This window comes from Podarcis vaucheri, assembly GCF_965113315.1.
Source record: "Podarcis vaucheri genome assembly, chromosome: 3".
Taxonomy (NCBI): Eukaryota; Metazoa; Chordata; class Lepidosauria; order Squamata; family Lacertidae; genus Podarcis; species Podarcis vaucheri.
Window position 1 is genome coordinate 117,010,860 of NC_138761.1, and position 19,549 is coordinate 117,030,408.

At 48.2% G+C, this 19,549-nt stretch overlaps 1 protein-coding gene across 2 annotated transcripts in view; it reads left to right on the top strand.

Annotated features, from left to right (window-relative positions):
• The window catches only part of HAO1 (hydroxyacid oxidase 1), a 38,561-nt gene extending 19,783 nt beyond the window's left edge, over nucleotides 1-18,778 (top strand). For both annotated transcript variants that reach the window (XM_082216486.1, XM_082216487.1), the window contains 5 exons: nucleotides 2,525-2,700; nucleotides 12,106-12,197; nucleotides 17,054-17,212; nucleotides 17,827-17,896; nucleotides 18,410-18,778. In XM_082216486.1, the coding sequence (XP_082072612.1) occupies nucleotides 2,525-2,700; nucleotides 12,106-12,197; nucleotides 17,054-17,212; nucleotides 17,827-17,896; nucleotides 18,410-18,480 (568 nt within the window). In that variant the 3' untranslated portion in view covers nucleotides 18,481-18,778. The remainder of the gene's footprint in view (nucleotides 1-2,524; nucleotides 2,701-12,105; nucleotides 12,198-17,053; nucleotides 17,213-17,826; nucleotides 17,897-18,409) is intronic.
• The last annotated feature ends 771 nt before the right edge of the window (nucleotides 18,779-19,549 follow it).

Sequence of the window (19,549 nt, forward strand, 5' to 3'; positions counted from 1 at the left end):
TTTGGATTTGATATCCCGCTTTATCACTACCCGAAGGAGTCTCAAAGCGGCTAACATTCTCCTTTCCCTTCCTCCCCCACAACAAACACTCTGTGAGGTGAGTGGGGCTGAGAGACTTCAGAGAAGTGTGACTAGCCCAAGGTCACCCAGCAGCTGCATGTGGAGGAGTGGAGATGCGAACCCGGTTCACCAGATTACGAGACTACCGCTCTTAACCACTACACCACACTGGCTCACATCTTGCTTTCAGGCCAAGGGAGCCAGTGTTTGTCCACAGGCAGCTTTCTGGGTCATGTGGCCAGCAGGACTCAACCGCTTCTGGCCACCCGTGTCCCTAGACAGGACCAAGCATTGCGTTTCAACGCAAGGGCAGACATCTACATCAGCACCCACCATGCTTGCTGACGGATGGAAACTCTTTGTATATCTCCTCTCCGTTCAGAACAGAAAAGAGGGTAGGGGTCCACTCCTGGTTTCCGGATGCTGAAATCCTGAACCGTAGTGCAAAACAGACACCGCTGGCTCAGTTGAAGAATCCAACTTCAGCAAGCTGCTTTCAGCCATGGCCAGCCAAATGTGTACAAGGCGGCCACGATGAGGGTACATGAGAGAAACACCCTTGTGGGGCATCTCAGTTTTGGCATCGACAGCACCAGGTTGTCAGAGGTATACAGTGGTACCTGGGGTTAAGTACTTAATTCGTTCCGGAGGTCCATTCTTAACCTGAAACTGTTCTTAACCTGAAGCACCACTTTAGCTAATGGGGCCTCCTGCTGCCAGAGCACGATTTCTGTTCTCATCCTGAAGCAAAGTTCTTAACCCGAGGTACTATTTCTGGGTTAGCGGAGTCTGTAACCTGAAGCGTATGTAACCTAAAGCATCTGGAACCCGAGGCAATAATAATAATAATAATAATAATAATAATAATAATAATAATAATAATTTTTATTTATACCCCACCCTCCCCAGCCAAGACCGGGCTTAGGGCGCCTCAGTACCACTGCACTGCCTCTGAACACGCAGGTTCTATTTGCAATCGTGCCCAATAGCTGCCAATAGCCCCATTGGCTAAGGTACTTTTAAAGCCAGTGGCTCTCATTTGGAAGACACAGGAGCTACCCACACTGGAAGAATGGCAGATGAAGGTCATGGACTACATGGAATTGGCAGAGATGCCTGGCAGAATCCGTGACCAGGGAGAAGAGTCGGTGGAGGAAGACTGGAAGAAGTTTAAAGACTACCTGCAGAAGCACTGTAAAATTAAGGAATGTTGAAATGACGTTTGGTTGAAAATAAGTGGTACTGGTAAAGGGATGCTTAAGAAAATGTAAATAGGGATTGATAATTGGAAATGGATATTTATAATAATAATAGGTTAATATATGGAGTAAGGATAAATGTTAGAGGGTAAGGATTTGCTGAATTTAATATTTGAATTGGAATACAAAATGGGAGGTGTGAGGAGGTCAAGAAACTAGTGAAGAAAATATAAGATTTGAAAATATTAATTTATTTTTTGTTTTTAGCTCTGAACTTTGGTGTTTTTCTTTGTCTTTATTCTTTATTTTTCTTTTCTTTCTTCTATCAACTGTTTTTCTACTGTGTATTTTTAATTTGTTTTGCTTTTGTAGTTTAAATGTTGGAGTTGGTTTTTATTGTCGGTGAAACATTAATAAATATCATTTTTTTTAAAAAATAAAGCCAGTGGCTCTCACAATTTCATATGGTAATGAATTCTGTGAGTTAGTTACACGTCATGTGACGAAGTACTTTGTTTTAACATAATAGAATCATAGATTTGTAGCGTTGGAAGGCACCCGCAAAGCCATCTGGTTCAACCCCTGCAATACAGGAATCCTGTGCCCAATTTGGGGTTTGAACCTATAGCTCTGAGATTGATTGATTGATGATGGTGGTGATGCTGCTGCTGATGACAGCAACAGTTTTATTATTTATACCCCGCCCATCTGGCTGGGTTTCCCCAGCCACTCTGGGCAGCTTCCAGCAGAATATAAAAGCATAATAATAATAATAATAATAATAATAATAATAATAATAAAATGTTATTTATATCCCGCCCTCCCCAGCTGAAGTTGGGCTCAGAGCAGCTAACAACAGTAAAATGATAAAACATTCTAAAATATTTCATTATAATGACATGTTCCCTGTCAATAATAATAATAATGATAATAATAATAATAAAATAATAATAAAATAATTTATTATTTATACCCCGCCCATCTGGCTGGTTTTCCCCAGCCACTCTGGGCGGCTGTCAATGACAACAAGAAAACCTCAAATATTTAGGATGCATTGCTCCACACCACGGTAGACAAATCAGTAGGTGGTACCTCAGAGGCTTCCAAGTCCATTCATTAAATATGAAGTATGTGATTAATTTATTTATTTTTAAATAGCCATTTGAGAGGGGTTTTTTTGGGAGTTGAAGCTGTACTGGCTTTAAATATTGCTGCATCCAGCTGAGTTTTCTGAAAGTGTTTTCTACCCCGCTCTTGAACTCCAGAATGAAAAATTTTGAAACGAATGACCTGGCCTTTTCATCGGAGACGGGCTATGGCGAAAACAGTGGCCTGTCTGTTTATGTAGCGGAGGCAATTGATCCATCAATCAACTGGGAGGATATGAAGTGGCTCAGAGGATTGACTTCGCTGCCAATTGTTGCCAAAGGCATCCTTAGAGGTTTGTTCAACTTGAGTTAAATGTAACTATTGAGGGATATCGGACGAGGCTTACAGAAGGTTGAGAGAGAATGCAGAGGCTATTTTTGATGACAAACAGAATATATGTTTTTCTCAACAGCCCTGTTTATTTTTGCAGTTTGATTTTATATCCTTCTTCTTTCCTGCTCTCCTCACACATATCAGCTTGGTTCAAAGCTTTTCCATCTTGTCTAGAAACGGGAGCTGCTAAAAATCTGGCAGGCCAGGATGAGATGATGTTTCCTACCAAACCTATGTTTGATTGACTAGGAAGCACTTCAAGATTTCAAGTGTCCTTCACAAAAGGGCTTTCGAGTTCACCTGAAGGCTGGATCTCCCCCTATATTTTAAGCAAGAAGATAAATTGTCTTTCTTTTGTTCCCTTAGCTTTGAAGATGCAAACTGAATACCAGGCTCACCAGTCCTGAGTTAGTGTGAAACCTAATAAAGGGCTCAATAAAGAATATACATTATCCAGATGTTGGATTATATATTAGCAGTGCTGGTCTGAATCATCTCTTTTTTAAAATGAATACTACTATGTGTCCCTGTCTGCACACCCACCCACACCCAATCAACATGTGCATGAGGTCCAGCGCTGAGGGCCTTCTGGCAGTTCCCTCGCTACGAGAAGCCAAGTTACAGGGAACCAGGTGGAGGGCCTTCTCGGTAGTGGCACCTGCCCTGTGGAACGCCCTCCCACCAGATGTCAATGAGAACAACAACTACCAGACTTTTATAAGACATCTGAAGGCAGCCCTGTTTATTGAGGCTTTTAATGTTTGATGTATTGCAGTATTTTAATATTTTGTTGGAAGCCACCCAGAGTGGCTGGGGAAGCCCAGCCAGATGGGCAGGGTATAAATAAATTATTATTATTATTATTATTATTATTATTATTATTATTATTATTATTATTATTATTTTGCACTTTGAGCTCAAAGTCACAGAGCATGGCAATTTATTTTGTTCAGTTAATTTAATTTATTCATTAAGTTGCAGTACAGTGGACAATCGGGTTGTGAACATGATCCGTGTGGGGTACACGTTCGCAACCCGCAGTGTTCGCAACCCGCAGCTGCACATCTGCGCATGCGCGGGTTGCGATTTGGCGCTTCTACGCATGCGCAAAGCGCGATTTAGTGCTTCTGCACATGTGCGACTGCTGAAACCCGGAAGTAACCTGTTCCCGATACTTCCGGGTTTCGACTTTCCGTAACCTGAAAAAATTCAACCTGAAGTGTCTGTAACCCGAGGTATGACAGTACACCTTAGAAGATGAATGTTTAACATACAGTTGTAGAAGAAATGTGCAACATTCTACAGTATCTCATAAATGTGTAAATTGTTAAAACAAAGCCAGCTTTTTCTTTTTATAAACCGTGAATGGCACATTCTTTAGCAGGTTGGAGCTTTGGAGCATTTTAGATCATGAACAATTTTTTTTCTAAATGAATTTGTTTGTTTGTTTCTTGAGGGGTAGGTTGGGATCCCTGGTCTTCCAGGAAATTAAATCTTTTAGTTAATGTAACACTTCTTAAGGTTTGGTCCAAACCCATAAAATAAGCTATAAAGTGTTGTTCCTTTTGAAAGCAATTATCTTTAAGCAGATGTCAGAACTGACATTTGCTTGTATCTAACTTTGAGGGAAGGTACAATAGAAAATGGATTATGTCTAAACTTGCTCAATATACTGTACAAACAGGCCCACGTTCTCCTCTGGGCTGCATATGATATATGGAATTATGAGGCCTCTTCCTTTCTCTGTTTTTATAATGAATCGAAAGCCATCGGAATACGAAATGATTACATTTTGTGTGTGAGAGAGATTAGGGTAATTGTTATTGTCTGTGTACAGTAAATCTCTGAGCAAAAAGGCTAGTTTTGATGGGGATCAGTAGAATGAACATTTACCAGCTCTTCGGAACAATAATGTCAGGGGTTTAGGAGCAGAGGCAAGGGCAAGGGAGGAAACAGAGAGCGAAGGGGAGGAGGCAGAAGAAAAGATGAGTGATGACGACGACCCGAGATCTCCGAGTCTTTCCAGTGAATCAGAGGATTCACAGAAAGGAGCACCAGTGGCCAGGGCAAGGGGGGAGTCTAGGGGGGCACCCCAGGAAGATAGAGCCAGAGGGGACTCAGAGGAGAGCAGTTGGAAATCGGGACCAGCGTCACCGCCAGAGAGCAGGGAAGAGGAAGGGAGCCAGGGGGCAAGCGCTGGCAGCTCACCACAGGAGGGAGGGCATGAGTCAGGAGTGGCCACACCTCCATCGGGGAGCGAAGAAACGGTTAAGAGGAAAGTGGAAGGTTGGGCGCGCGCGCCAAGTTCAAATGCAGAGGAAGGCGGCGCAGTAAGCAGCCCGGAAAGGGAGCCAGGTCCTAAAGCCCGGCGCAAGGAGGCAGGAGGGTCCGGGTCAGCGTCAGAAGAATCCCGGAAGGAAGAAGCCCCGGGGGGTAGAGGGACCCAGAGGAGGACAGTCAGGCGGAAAAGGTGGAGCAGGGCTAGGATATTAAGTTGGTGCGCACGGGGCGGAGACTCAGACGGAGCTTCGTCGATCTAGCTACTAGACGTAGAGTTGCGCGCAGCAGCGTGAGAATGGAAACTGTAATTCAATAAAGACTGTTACTAAATGATCGCTGGCTAGCGTGATCCTCTGTGAGCTAGGATCTTCAAGCAGCTCTGACAGTAAGCTCCGTCTCCAAATTGTGGGCATCTACAGCCCCGAGGAGGGGAGAGAAACAGGTGCCTACTAGTGAGCTCACGAACAGCAGACGACATGACGGCTGAGCAGCAGATAGAGGAACTCAGAAAAGCAGTGGCACAACTGAATGCCGAGGCTCTCGCATCCAGGAAGAGAGAGGAGGAGGCAGCTGCCGCCTGCAGGGATCTCCAGATCAGGTTAGACGTGCTGACGAAGCAGACACCCCGGCAGGAGGGAATTGGGTTGGCGAGACGAACAGGCGGGCTGGTCTCTCACTTCGATGGGAACCTGCAACAGTATCCCAACTTTAGAGCAGACGTACTGTGCGCACTGCAACTGCTGCATAAAGACTTTAGAGATGAGCAAGAGAGAGTGGGATTCATCATGGCCCATTTGCATGGGGATGCTAAAGCATGGCTACGCAATTTATGGAGGGATAAGGATCCGGCGCTCCAGAATGCAGATGCCTTTATTAAAGCGATGGATGGGTGTTTTTTATCAAGTATTGACGTGGATCTTGCCCGGAAGGAGGTGCATGGGCTAAGACAAGGGAGGGCCAGCGTCAGACAGTACCATGCCCGCTTTTTCGCCTTGGTCAGTGCCCTGGAATGGGACAGAGATTCGGCCCCTGTAAGAGACCTCTTTTGGGAGGGGTTGCACAGCTTGATTAAAGATGAGATCGCGAGGGGGGAGAGACCCCGAACCACCCAGGAGGTCGTTCAGAGGGCACTGGCAGTGGGGGTGAGGCTGGAAGAACGTCCGTGGAGCAGGGACGAAGGGCGTGGAGGGCGCGAATCAGCCAGGGGCCCCTCCTTCCTTCCCAGAGAAGCAGCGCGGGCGCAATCCACGCCTCCGCCAGGAGGAGGAGCCGAACCTATGGAGGTTGGAGGTGCAAGGGCTCAGTCAGCAACCAGAGCCCTAGCACCGGCAGCAGTGAAAGCGAAGCCTCCTAGAGGGAACAGGAAGTGTTACGTCTGTGAGGAGCCAGGGCATATGGCGAAAGAGTGTCCCCAGAGGCTCCACAAGCTCACTGCAGCCTCAGCAATGGTGACTGCAGCAACGCAGCAAGGAGAACCACAGCAGGGAAACGACGATGTCGGGCTGGAGGAAGAGGCACTGGGGCCCAGCCAGACATGTCAGTGAAGCAGTCCCCAGAGATTTTACAGCCCGTGAACCCCCTCCCGCCCAAACCAGTGGTGAGGCTCACCGCATCTCTCCAGCTGCCCAATGGAATCACCATGGACGTGCCAATTACCATCGACTCGGGCAGCAACGCGGACTTTATAGGGCAGGAGTTTGTCGACAAGCACGCTATACAGTTGCTGCCTGCCACGCTGCCCCTGCAGGTTGTCACGGTGGATGGAAGGGAGTTGCTAGGGGGGCAAGTGGTGAAGCAGACGCCGCCAATGGTGATGCGACTTGGGAATCACAGGGAAATCATCAGCTTCAACGTCACTCAGCTATCGGACACGCCCATTGTATTGGGCATGAGTTGGCTGGACAAGCACAGCCCGGCGCTGGCTTGGTACCAGAGGCAGCTGACCTTCGGCTCTTCCTTTTGTGCTGAACACTGCATCATGCCCCAGCAGGAAGGGGAGCAAGAGGAGTCACAGCTGCAGCTAGGCACGCTGCAAGCGATTCCCCACAAGTACGCAGAATTTTTGGAAGTTTTCTGCGAGAAGGAGGCGGACAGGCTACCCCCTCACAGACCATATGACTGCAAAATTGACCTGCTGCCGGGGGCGGCGCTGCCCAAAGGGAAGCTGTATTCCATGTCAGAGGACGAGCTGCAGGAACTCAAAGAGTTCTTAGATCATAATTTGGAGCGCGGTTTCATCCGAGAGTCCAAGGCAGCGGGGGGCAGTCCTGTATTCTTTGTTAAAAAGCGAGACACGCCCCAAAAAAGACTGGTCGTGGACTATCGCATTTTAAACAATGGGACCAAGCCGTCGGACTTCCCCATGCCACGAATCGACGACCTCCTGGCGAAGGTGCGGAAGGGAAAAGTGTTCACCAAGTTAGACCTGCGAGGGGCGTACAACCTCATTCGCATGCGGGAGGGAGATGAGTGGAAGACGGCCATGTTCACGCCACTGGGTACCTACGAATACAGAGTTATGCCTTTTGGATTGCAAAATGGCTCCCATGTTTTTCAAGCTTTCATGCATCACGTGTTGGCGGGACTTCTCTACAAGACGTGCGTCTGTTTCTTAGATGACATCCTGATCTTTTCGGAATCGCAGCAGGAGCATGACAGACACGTCAAGGAAGTGCTGACCAGACTAAAGCAACATAGGCTCTACGCCAAGCTGGAGAAGTGCCAATTTGACGTGACGGAGGTGGATTTTCTGGGCTACAAGTTGTCTGACAAGGGGCTCGCCATGGACAGCGCCAAGGTTCGAGCGGTATTGGATTGGAAGAGTCCACGCAACCGAAAAGAGGTCCAAAGGTTTGTCGGCTTTGCGAACTTCTATCGCAAGTTTATCAAGGGCTTCGCTATTCAGACAGCGGCCATCACAGACACGCTTAGCTCCAAGAAAAAGAAGTTCGTTTGGACAGAGGAGGCGGAGCAGTCCTTTCAGGCACTCAAGCGTCTCTTCGCGTCGGAAGAGCAGCTGCTTCACGTCAACCCCAGCAGGCCGATGAGGGTGGAGACAGACGCCTCGGACAGAGCCGTGGGGGCGGTCCTGCTGCAAAAGGACCAGCAGGGGGTGTGGCGGCCGGGAGCGTTTTACTCCAGGAAGCTCAGCAAGTCCGAGCAGAACTACACCATCTGGGACAGGGAGTTGCTGGCCATTCATGCAGCGTTCAAAGCGTGGAGGCACTTCCTGATCGGCGCCAAGCACACGGTGCAGGTTTGCACGGACCACAAGAATCTGGAGCACTGGCGCACGGCACAGTTCCTAAACCAGAGGCAGATACGTTGGGCTGAGTTTTTTGCGAACTTCGACTTCCGCATAGAGTATGTCCCGGGGGACACTAACATCATGGCGGACGCCCTCTCCCGTAAGCCACAGTATCTGGAGGACGCAACGCCAGCGGCCGCCATGCACATCTTCGCACCAACAGTATGGGCGTGCGCCGCGGCCACCGTGGACCTGGAGGCGGTGCGACGAGCGTTGCAGGATGACTCCTTCGCGCAAGCAAAGATGGCAGAGGTGCAAAGGGGCAAGGCTGCGGCCGACGGTTTCCAGCTACGAGATGGATTGCTCATCCGTAAAGGGGCCATCTACGTGCCGGGAGACGACCTTCGCGCCAAGGTGCTGCAGCAGCTGCACGACGCGCCCACGGCCGGGCACTTTGGCAAGGAGAAGACGGTGGAATTAGTAGCCAGGGATTTCTGGTGGCCTGGAATGAGAGGGGAGGTCGCAGACTACGTGGCGAGGTGTGACACCTGCCAGAGGGCCAAACCAGTGCACAGACCGCCAGCAGGACTGTTGGAACCGCTGCAAACTCCGGTCGAACCTTGGGAAAGGGTGGCTCTGGACTTTGTCACAGATCTGCCCAGCTCGAGGGGCAAGACGGCAGTGCTGGTGGTGGTGGACCTGTTTTCCAAGATGGCACATTTCATTCCGTGTGCGAAGGTGGCCACGGCGGAGCAAACCGCCAAACTGTTCATAGACCACGTGTTCAAGGTTCACGGTCTGCCACGGTCTATTCTGTCCGACCGCGGGCGGCAGTTCATCTCGAATTTCTGGCAGAAGCTGATGGGCTTCCTAAACGTCAAGATCAACCTGGCGTCGGCGAGACACCCGCAGACCAACGGGCAAGCGGAGCGGGTCAATGCCATCATGCAGCAGTACCTGAGATGCTATGCGAATCAACAGCCTGCGACGTGGGTGGATTACCTGCCGCTTGCCGAGTTCGCCTACAACAACACGAAGCACGTGTCCACGGGGGTCACGCCGTTCTTCGCCAACAACGGGAGGCACCCCAGAACCTTCCCGGGACTGGAAAGAATGGGGGAGGGGGAGCCGCAGACAGCAGATGCGTTCGCGTCGGAGCTGCAGGAAGTCCACGATCAGCTGAGGCGCCACCTGGAGCTGGCCAAACACGCATACAAGGTACAAGCGGACAGGCACAGAAGGGTTGGCGAAGAGCTCCACGTGGGAGACTGGGTCTGGTTAGCAGCCCACGCAGTGCCGGCCAGGTCGTTGGCCAAGAAGAAACTAGGGCATAAACAACTGGGACCCTACCAAGTCGAAGAGCAGGTCAACCCGGTAGCTTTCAGACTGGCACTTCCGGAGGGTTCCAGAATGCATCCGGTGTTCCACAGATCGGTGCTCACTCCCTACAAGGCACCGCACAGGTTCCAGGAACCCGGAACGGCGCCGAGTCCGGTCAGAGACAGAACGGGGCACGCGGGAGTGGCACAGAAGGAGCGCATCAATGACCTCACGGAGATTTTGGACTCCAGATGGGGGGAAGAGGGGGTAGAATACTTTCTCGCCAAGGAGGGCACCCTGGCCAGTGCGAACAGCTGGGTGCCGGGCTACGCCTTGGACGAACCTCTACTCAAAGACGAGTTTCATGCCCTCTTCCCACATAGACCTATGCCAGCAGACTTTTTCGACGACTGGCTTTTCACGCCCACGCTTTCGGCCAGCACTTTCCGGGGGTTCGACTCGGACGAGGACCCGACACAAGACGTCCGTTCCCCGGAGGGGTCACCCTCGGGATCTGCATCAGAACCCTCGTATTGGTGGGACGATAGACCAGAGGAGCAGTTCCGCAGAAGGTGGCTGGAAGGCCCAGGACGAGCAACGCCGCCAGGAGGAAGTGAGGGAGAGACGGACATGGACGTTTTCGGGGACGACCCTGGTTTCGAGCACGGCGGCACAGAGATGGAAGCGGAGGTGACCGTCGTCGACGAGAGCAGGGAGGAAGACCCGCGAGACTTCAGATGGAGGCCCGCCACGGGAAGCGAACGATATCCGACGTTCGTCCCTTTGCAACAGCACACCCCAGCTCCAGCACCGGAAGGAGGGGAGGGGGGAATGGGGGGCTTCGAGGGGGGGATGGATGTCAGGGGTTTAGGAGCAGAGGCAAGGGCAAGGGAGGAAACAGAGAGCGAAGGGGAGGAGGCAGAAGAAAAGATGAGTGATGACGACGACCCGAGATCTCCGAGTCTTTCCAGTGAATCAGAGGATTCACAGAAAGGAGCACCAGTGGCCAGGGCAAGGGGGGAGTCTAGGGGGGCACCCCAGGAAGATAGAGCCAGAGGGGACTCAGAGGAGAGCAGTTGGAAATCGGGACCAGCGTCACCGCCAGAGAGCAGGGAAGAGGAAGGGAGCCAGGGGGCAAGCGCTGGCAGCTCACCACAGGAGGGAGGGCATGAGTCAGGAGTGGCCACACCTCCATCGGGGAGCGAAGAAACGGTTAAGAGGAAAGTGGAAGGTTGGGCGCGCGCGCCAAGTTCAAATGCAGAGGAAGGCGGCGCAGTAAGCAGCCCGGAAAGGGAGCCAGGTCCTAAAGCCCGGCGCAAGGAGGCAGGAGGGTCCGGGTCAGCGTCAGAAGAATCCCGGAAGGAAGAAGCCCCGGGGGGTAGAGGGACCCAGAGGAGGACAGTCAGGCGGAAAAGGTGGAGCAGGGCTAGGATATTAAGTTGGTGCGCACGGGGCGGAGACTCAGACGGAGCTTCGTCGATCTAGCTACTAGACGTAGAGTTGCGCGCAGCAGCGTGAGAATGGAAACTGTAATTCAATAAAGACTGTTACTAAATGATCGCTGGCTAGCGTGATCCTCTGTGAGCTAGGATCTTCAAGCAGCTCTGACAAATAATAATAATAATAATAATTTATAATAATTTATTATTTACACCCCGCCCATCTGGCTGAGTTTCCCCAGCTACTCTGGGAGGCTTCCAATCAAGTGTTAAAAACAATACAGCATTAAATATTAAAAACTTCCCTAAACAGGGCTGCCTTCAGATGCCTTTTAAAAATAGGATAGCTGCTTATTTCCTTGGCATCTGATGGGAGGGCTTTCCACAGGGAGGGCGCCACTACCGAGAAGGCCCTCTGCCTGGTTCCCTGTAGCTTTGCATCTCGCAGTGAGGGAACCGCCAGAAGGCCCTCGGCGCTGGACCTCAGTGTCCTGGCTGAATGATGGGGGTGGAGACGCTCCTTCAGGTATACTGAATCGAGGCCGTTTAGGGATTTAAAGGTCACCACCAACACTTTGAATTGTGCTCGGAAACGTACTGGGAGCCAATGCAGATCTCTCAGGACCTGTGTTATGTGGTCCCGGCGGCTACTCCCAGTCAGTCACCAGTCTAGCTGCCGCATTCTGGATTAATTGCAGTTTCCGGGTCACTTTCAAAGGTAGCCCCATGTAGAGCACATTACAGTAGTCCAGGCGGGAGATAACTAGAGCATGCACCACTCTGGCAAGACAGTCCGCAGGCAGGTAGGGTCTCAGCCTGCGTACCAGATGGAGCTAGTAGACAGCCGCCCTGGACACAGAATTAACCTGCACTAAGGATCTTCCCATAGCAATATAAACGTTGCCTTTGACTTGGGAGACAGTCACACAGTGAAGTTTAGTTGCTGAATCGCATTCCTCGTGCAACCATCTTCAGAAAAGCTGGCCTTAGTTCTATGTGTTCATTAAAGAGTTTTATGGATGTTCAATTCCCACAATGACAGCTGCAATTTGTAAAGGCCCCATGTTTTCTTCACTAGCTGATGATGCTCAAGAAGCAGTGAAGCATGGCGTAAATGGGATCCTGGTGTCAAATCACGGTGCCCGCCAGTTGGATGGTGTTCCAGCCACTGTAAGTATTAGTAAAGCAACTGAGAGTTGGCCGCAATGATTGACAAATTTATTTAAATGCGGTTTAAGCAATTAACAGCTGGGTTCCCACCCCCCACTCACAAATAAAAATGTGGCTTTCAAGGGTGCTAGCATATGTGCTAGCCTATGGTTTGCCTGGGGACACGGGTGGCGCTGTGGGTTAAACCACAGAGCCTAGGACTTGTCGATCAGAAGGTCGGCGGTTCGAATCCCTGCAACTGGGTGAGCTCCTGTTGCTCGCTCCCTTCTCCTGCCAACCTAGCAGTTTGAAAGCACGTCAGAGTGCAAGTAGATAAATAGGTACCACTCCGGAGGGAAGGTAAACGGCATTTCCGTGTGCTGATCTGGTTCGCCAGATGCGGCTTAGTCATGCTGGGCACATGACCCGGAAGCTGCACGCCGGCTCCCTCGGCCAATAAGGCGAGATGAGTGCCACAACCCCAGAGTCGGTCATGACTGGACCTAATGGTCACGGGTCCCTTTACCTTTACTTTATGGTTTGCCTGATTGTTGGAAAATGAGCTAAAAGCAGACTTGCATTGTGTTGCCTTGTGCTCTCAGCTGCAGAGTTTTTTTAAAAAAAGAATTGCTTCCTGATTTACTCCTAGGTTCCAGAGCATAATTTTTTTGGGGAGGGGGCACACAAAGGGACCGTGGCCCCTAGGAATTGGCTCCTATGATATTGGCAAAACCTTGCTGTTGCCATAAATTTTGGCTGTCAGGGTTTGTGGGTGAAAGGTACTCATAATTTATAGATTTAGTAAATTCAGCCCTGAAAACTTTAAACTGTAGATGTCAGGGATTGAACCTGGGATCTTCCGCATGTAAAGCATGTATTTTTTGCCTGGAGGGGAAAATATAACTATTTAGAGTCTGATTGAAACCCTTACGTTCTTGAAACCTGACTACATAGTTTAGCTTTATTTTGGTTTTGAGAACAAATCAAGTCCAAACTGGTGAATGTTTCCTTGTGTCTTGTTACACATTGATGAAATGTGCGCTTTAATTATGGCTTGTATGAGACTCAAGTAACAGCACTTGGCACAATCTGCCTGGATGTGAAAGTGAGCATACATATGCGGAAGTGGAACCAAAGTATTTCTGGCAACAAAGCAAAACCTAAAGAGGAAAAACAAGCCCTTTTATTGTGTGCCAGATGACTAGAAACCTCAGTCAGAAAGAATATACAAGCAAATTGAACTTGCAAGTTTTGATTCCCTCTGGCCACTCTGTTTTGCCTTCAAAGAAATGAATATTGCCTCTGCTTGTCTTGTGCAGCATCATTTTCTGTGTATGAAACATTGGTTTCTACTTGCATAAGCTCCTTACCCATCAACACATTAGACTTTGGAGGACTCTTTGCGCCTTTGAACTCATCTATCATAGCCTTGTTATATCCAGTAGTCCTCTGCATGTAGTTAAACTGCCTGGTCACAGGTTTATCATCCATCATATCAGCTATCTATCAGTCATCTGTCATAGACTTCCCACATCCACCTGTCCTGAGCAAAGAGCAGAATTGCCCGATCTCAGGTTTTGGCGTGCAATATAAAGTGGTTTTGTTTCCTTGCCGAAATAATCCAACAGTCTGCTAGCATCTTACTATTTTGCTCTGTTCAAAAGAGAGGCATCTAGTCTGAGGAACTGGAGTTTCTTCAACATTTACAATTGACGCACAGCATAGTTTTTCCTATCCGCTATCTTCATTGGAGCCACAACACAGTTCTTAAACAAGAACTTTTCCCCTCCCATTTCGCAGACAAGTGTCACAAAACGAGCTAAATGTTCACGTTGCAATTAAGCAGCAACAACAGAGTAAAAAAAACCAGAATCTTAGCTGAATTCTGCTCTTTTTGTTGCCGTGTAGTATCTTTTAGGAAATTTGTTCTCATATAACTTTTCTTGTGTTTCTAAAGTCTGCAAATGCACCTGCCCAAGCCACTGTTGTTGCTGCAGGATATCTCACTAGCTGGGTTTCAGGGGCATAATATGTGGGTGCCAGGGGAGCCCTGGTCCTGGATTTTTGAGGGTGCATGAAGCAGGCTCACTGCATAGCCTGGCCTGGCCCTCCTCTCCCGGTGTTGGAGGCACCAACATTCAAGGAGGGGAGCACTGGGCCATGCCACACTGGGGGCGCCGGCATGGGGAACCTAGTTTGCGCCTGCCAAGTGCTGTGTCAGCTAACTGGGCTCCCCCCTGGGCAGGCAGCACAGTGTGGCCCTGTTTGGCTCCGGTGCAGGGCAAGGTTGCTCCAGCTGTGTTGGCGGTGAGGGTTGGGGTGCTGTGGCGGGATCCTTCATGTCTCACCCTCTGTGCGTCCCTCTGGCATGCATTTGTGCCTGCGCCAGGTGCTGGGAGCTCACACTATGCGGCTGCTGGGTTTATCCAGGGGTCAGCAAACCTTTTCAGCAGGGGGCCAGTCCACTGTCCCTCAGACCTTGTAGGGGCTGGACTATATTTTGAGGAGGGGAAATGAACAAATTCATATGCCCCACAAATAACCCAGAGATGCATTTTAAATAAAAGGACACATTCTACTCATGTAAAAACATGCTGATTCCCGGATTGTCTGCAGGCCGGATTCAGAAGGCTATTGGGCTTGATCCGGCCCCTGGGCCTTAGTTTGCATACCCATGGTTTATTCAAATCTCTGTTAGCTCTTTCTTCAACCTTGGCTCTCGGAATTAATGTGCACTGTTAAAAAGCAACCCAATGCACCAAACACAAAGTGCAATAGAGTTAGGGCTCGCTCCAGGATTTGGGCATGCTTGGGCGCAGTGTCAGTGGTCCGCTTGGGCCCTTCCTTTCCACCTCAAACCACACCTCTCCTTTTTGGTTCCACTAATTACCACCTATTGGCAAGTGTAAAACTGGTGCCTATTGAGCAGACATTTAAACCAACTGTTCAGTCATACTTTGGTTGACGAACGCCTTGCGACTCAAATGTTTTGGCTCCCAAATGCCGCAAACCCAGGAGTGTTCTGGTTTGCAAACGTTCTTTGGAATCTGAATGTCCGCCGCAGAAAGTTCCGATTGAGTGCAAGAAGCTCCTACAGCCAATCAGAGCCCACACATTGGTTTTTGAACGTTTTTGGAAGTTGAACAGACTTCCGGAACAGATTCCATTCGTCAACCAAGGTACAACTGTATTATTTGAATTTCATTGCCATACAACCTATTAATCGTCTCCTTCCTATTCTGGCAGTGTTAAGGTTTCATGAATCTGACAAAACAAGTGAGTGCATGAGAACTTCTGTCACAAAAAGATTTGTTTTTCTTTGTTCTTACTGAGAACTAAAGAATTCTGAGATGAGGAATTCATTCTGAGTAACTGAATGGCACCCATAGCACAAATATCCACACAAATATTTTTGGATCAGAGGGGGAGTCATTCTGCTGATCTTACTGCTATGCTGTTGGGAGTTAGAAAAATTCAAATGGAGTTGTCCCTTTTAACTCCAATAGAATTAGTCTAGGTTCAGCAGTTTAAGGCTTCATTCTTAACAGCCTCAAGTTCCAATCCTAACTCCACTTCCCTGGGAGTAAGCCCCATTGAATTCAATAGGACTTGGTTAAGATGGTGGATGCATGCAAACACAAATCAGGCAGCCAAATGAAAGGAGGATAAAACAGCTCAAGCAGTAACCAATCCCACAGTTTGTTAAAACAGCCAGTGCCATGGGAAGGAGGCAGTGCGCAGGGCACAGAGGGATGGTGCTGTCTGAGACACACTTTCCCATAAAAGATGCTTGTGTTTTATGGGGATGGACTACAACTCAAAGGGCTGCATGCACTGGAACGGTTCTGCTCCCATCTCCCTGCGGCGCCATTGTGTCATTGAAATTCTACTCAGTATTGATCCAGAGCAGAACTCCAACGTATAGTTAGCAGAGTAAAAACTTAAACACGTTGCAGGATTCACAAAAAATAGACTAGAAGCAATTGTATTTCATCCAGCAGAGCTTTACTGCTACTGAAGGCAAATGAGCATCATGGTCACAAATCCAATACATTCAGGATTGGCACTGTCCGTAAGAAATCCAGTTGGAGCAGACTTCACTTACACTTACAATAACTTATAATAAGTCTAAAGCTTAACACTAAGCAGATTATGTACAGAACACCACACCAGAAGGAAAAGTAATAGAAAGCGAAAGTGAAACCCAGGCTCCTTCTGACCTTTCTTTTATAGTCAGCATTTCTTGTCAGAAGAGATAAGAGAATCAGTTTAAACCAGCTGTACTCAGCTTCTCTGAAGGAATAACCCAAACATCATGAACCTTCTGCCTGTTTCTTTCACAGAAGGAGGCTTCCAGAACCCTCTTGAATTAATTAGAATGGGAAAGATATCTACACATCAGATCAATACTTTCTGCACTAAGAAATGCAAACTGACACATTGGACTCCCAGACAGCTGCTCCCAAGTGCTGGTGGCAGTGAACCTTCCAGAGCAGTGTGCAATATAGGATCAGTGATATCCCAGAGTATGTGCAGATGTGCTTTCTGTCACAACTGGGTCTCTTTGGCACCAGGTGTTGATGTTTCAAATCAGGGATGGGGAACCTGGGGCCTTCCAAATGTTGTTGCGCTCCAACTTCCATCAGTCCCAGCCAGCAATGGTGAAGACTGATGGGAACCATATTTGGGCAAAATCTGGAGGACCTTAAGTTCTCTGTCCCCGCTTTGGATCATTAGTTTTTTAATTAACGTTTGCACTTGCCAAACGTACATTCGCACACATGGAAATAAAAATGGCAGCTTGATAAAAACAAACAAACGTTAGTTTGAAAGTGTTCAGAGACTGTTCCCACCCCTGCCCCCCCTTTCCTTTGCAGGTTGAAGTCCTGCCTGAGATCATTGAGGCCGTGGGAGGAAAAGTGGAGGTGTTCCTAGATGGTGGAGTAAGGAAAGGCACAGATGTCCTCAAGGCCCTTGCCCTTGGAGCCCGAGCTGTGTTCGTAGGACGGCCTGTAATCTGGGGACTTGCATATAAGGTAATTTAAAGCAGTAGTATGAATGCCTGTTCCGTAGCTTCTGCTAGTTTACTGGAAAAGCAGATCTGCACATTAATTACTGAGTTGGACTCATAGGGAGGGATTCGGCTTATAAATCCTGCTGGCAGGATGCACTGGATTATCAAGACTTGTATATTGTGTAGGTTAAAATAGCTATAAATCTCCTTTCCAATACACTGATACAAATGTTCTATTTTATGCAAAGACTTTTCTGTTTTTTAACTAATGGATGGAATTCTTTGATCCAGATCTCTCTCTCTTCCCCATCTTTTAAATTGAAGACAGATGAAGGTTAGTTCCAATTTGGGGATGGAATTCTTTGCTGTCTAGTGTCTGTTTTTCAGCATTCATTCATGGTTTGTTTGTTTTAGCATACGACCAGTCTAGCCATCTTAAACTATAGGGGACAAAGCATTGTAATTATAGCAGACCTCATGCTATATCTCACGGTAACAGCCAAGTGGCAGGATTTGAAAAGACCACTCGGTGTTTACTGAACAAACCAATATTTTTGCCACCACACTGAGGGCATTGCCTGACTTAAAGCTGAAACCTCATAATCTATGTTTATGTGATATGCTTAACTTAATTAGGGTGAAGAAGGTGTGAAGGAAGTTCTTAAGATATTGAAAGAAGAGTTCCAGTTGGCAATGGCACTTTCTGGTAAGATGCAAAATATATTGGAATTATTGGCTGTGTCTACACTGTACCTTTAAATCACATACTAAAGCACATGGGATTGGGTTGATAAATTATCGAGTTTGCAAATAAGCATGGATGGAGAGCTTAACTCTTTCTGCCCATGCTGCGCTCCTGAGGGTGGTATTTGCCTTGTGGGTGGGAATCTCCCATTGCTTCAATATCACTGGAGACAGGATGGAAAAATGAGTTCTTCACTTGCCACTTGGAAGTTTGATGTGATTGTGGCAAATGGGCTACTTTGAGAGGGGCGTCCAGAGACAGGGTCGCACCTTGTTAGTGGTCACCACCCATCTAAGCTCCAGAAGGTGGTGGGGTCTTTCAAAACATGTGTCCTGATGCTGATATGATTGAACAAGTATAGGAGAAGACCCGTCTCCCAGGTAAAATTACTAGAGCGGTCACTGGTAACAAAAAATAATTTGGACTATAAGTTGCTTTTATCTCCCCTGCTCTTTCCTTTTTTTCCCCTTCTAGGTTGTCAGAATGTGGAAGCAATAGACAGAACATTGGTGCGAAGAGACCCATGGGCTGCCTCCAAGATCTAGCCGTATTTGCTGCCGCCACTGTAACTTGTCCAGTTGGTTACAAATTAATTGACAGCAAACTGCAAAGTGAATTTATGCCTCCAGTGCAGGTTTAGGCTGGATTAACAGGCCTAATCTTCCACAAATATATATATCACATATATCAAGGCATCATTTTAATGCCTAAAGTACAGTGTTGGAAAATATTGGCAATACCTTGATAGATAAGTTAATATCCTTTTTATTATTATCCAGTGTTCAGTCATTTGCAATGAAATGTGAGTACTTATTGCCCAAATAAGAGCCAGCATTGTTCTTAGATGGGCTGATCTAAATACATCATTAATTACCAAAGTTGCACGTTTCCTGATGGGAACTGCTGAACTGCAGTTGCACAGATATTAGTGGCGTTGCTTTGAAGTTGTTGGCTCGCATGACTGGGAGCGGCTGAGCTGCTAAAACGCTAAGCAGATGTTTGGAGGGTGCACTCGATGAAAAGAACGGTTCCAGTGTGAAGGCTGAAAGATACCTCTTTGCCATTGCTTTTAACTATCTAATCCTACCCAAGCTGGGCTCTAAACATAGCAACCTGAATTAACTCTACCCTTGGCAGCTATGAATACAGGAAGGCAATATGGGTTTCTAGAGGCTGGCAAGCTGAAGATCTGGGGAAATGGAGGTGTGGGAAAGGTCTTTTTATATGGTACACACCTAGCTACACTGAAAACTAGTTACCGTATTTTTCGCTCTATAACACGCACCTGACCATAACACGCACGTAGTTTTTAGAGGAGGAAAACAAGAAACAAAATATTCTAAACGAAACAGTGGATGTATGATTTTTGTGGTTCATGGCTGTGGCCACAGACATGTGATCTGACGGTGAGTTTGGGGTAGCCCAATGCAAAAATCCTGAGGATCCATGTGGATCCGTGCTTTGTAACCACGTTTTAAGTGGGGAGGGAAGGAAAAGCACTCAAGGGACAAGGAACACGCGTGGGGTGGGTGGAGAAGGATGCTGCTAATAATGCAGAAGAGGCGTTTAAGGGGAGAAGGCTCCTCTCCTCTCCCGCTTTGCTCCTTTAAAACA